The sequence below is a fragment of the Anarhichas minor genome, unplaced genomic scaffold (assembly GCF_050575085.1).
Source record: "Anarhichas minor isolate MPS153535 unplaced genomic scaffold, ASM5057508v1 ptg000077l, whole genome shotgun sequence".
Classification (NCBI taxonomy): Eukaryota; Metazoa; Chordata; class Actinopteri; order Perciformes; family Anarhichadidae; genus Anarhichas; species Anarhichas minor.
Genome location: NW_027466523.1, coordinates 498,619 through 500,000, shown reverse-complemented (window position 1 = coordinate 500,000; position 1,382 = coordinate 498,619). Strand labels below are relative to the sequence as shown.

The following is a 1,382-nucleotide window of genomic DNA, read 5'->3' as shown; positions in this document are numbered from 1 at the left end:
GAGCTCTTTTTAATACCTTTACATACTACTGGTAGTTTAATATATAATACATCATCGTGTGTATCAGTTGATTATTTTAAGTTTTAATATTCTAAACCTGTAAAGTAACTCAAGTTATTAAATAAATGTTGTGGGATAAAAAGTACAATATTTCCCTCTGAGATGAAGAGGAGAAATATAAAGAAGTTAAGTACAAGTACCTCCTAATTGTACATCAACTTGTATCACATTCCAACAACAAACAGCGTTTACTTTTCTCTACTGTTTGTGAGTCAAAGCTGCAGTAGCAGACTGCGTCCAGCAGGGGGCGGTGTGTCCGAGAGCTCCGTCTCTACCAGCTGCAGCATTAAGGTGATGAACACATTAATGCACCATTATTTATACTAATATGATATATATTAGTATAAATAATGAGTGCTTTTACTTTTGATACTTTAGGTATATCTTGTACTTCTTTACACTGTGGTACTGCTACTTTTACTAAAGTACAACGAGTACTTCTTTCACCACTGAGTACACGTTTTCTTGTTGTATAAAAACACAAAATGTCGCCGTCGCTGTTAAGAATCATATTTGTAATATTTAAATATGCAGATTTAAGACTTTTGACTGATTTAGTGAAGAAAACTACAAGCAAACTTTAACTTGTGTTTTACTTGCAAAGGAGTATTTTTTTTTTTTACTGTTTTGAGTACTTTTACTTCAGTAAATGATCTGAATACACAGTGATATCTGACTATATACATATATATATAAGTATATATATATATATTAGTGCTGGGCAAGTTAACGCGTTATTATCGCATTAACGCGTTAATTAATTAACGCCGACAATTATTTTATCACGCGTTAATGCATTTTTTTATTTATTATTATTGTAACAGACTGTCTCATGTTTATCATGTTTTGTATTGGAGATGATGTGTCCCTTCAGGGTTGCCATAGAGAAAAGGCGACTTCCGCTTCTGGTCGAGGGGGGGGGGGGGGGCAGAAATAAAGAGGGTTAGGGTTAGAGTCCTTCTCTCTCTGACTCCACTCACAGAACTCCACACACATCTCTCATGTTGCTTTATTAAACTAGAGTTTAAGTGTGTTCCTCTCCACAGAAGGCTCGGCCCGTAAAGGACGCACAAAGAAGGAGGCCAGCGACAACACCAACCGACACAACCCGTCCGGACACGAGCGCAAGATCGTGGTGAAGCTCCAGAACACGGAGAAGAAAGCCAAGGAGTGAGAGGTGAAGGTGAGCTGGTGTGATGCTCCTCTCTGTGCACGTGAGCTCACTATACAGAGCGGCTTGTTGGTGGAGGAGCTGTTGCGTCATCTAAAGCGCTCTGTGCGTAAACACAACCAGACAGTTTCCTTTAGGGATCTCTCGCTCT

The 1,382-nt window shown here is 38.6% G+C and overlaps 1 protein-coding gene across 1 annotated transcript in view; it reads left to right on the top strand.

Annotated features, from left to right (window-relative positions):
* Window positions 1–1,382, top strand: part of LOC142937887 (nuclear protein 1-like) — a 12,833-nt gene extending 11,451 nt beyond the window's left edge. The window contains exon 2 of the mRNA XM_076080992.1: window positions 1,082–1,382. Coding sequence (XP_075937107.1) covers window positions 1,082–1,234 — 153 coding nt within the window. The 3' untranslated portion in view covers window positions 1,235–1,382. The remainder of the gene's footprint in view (window positions 1–1,081) is intronic.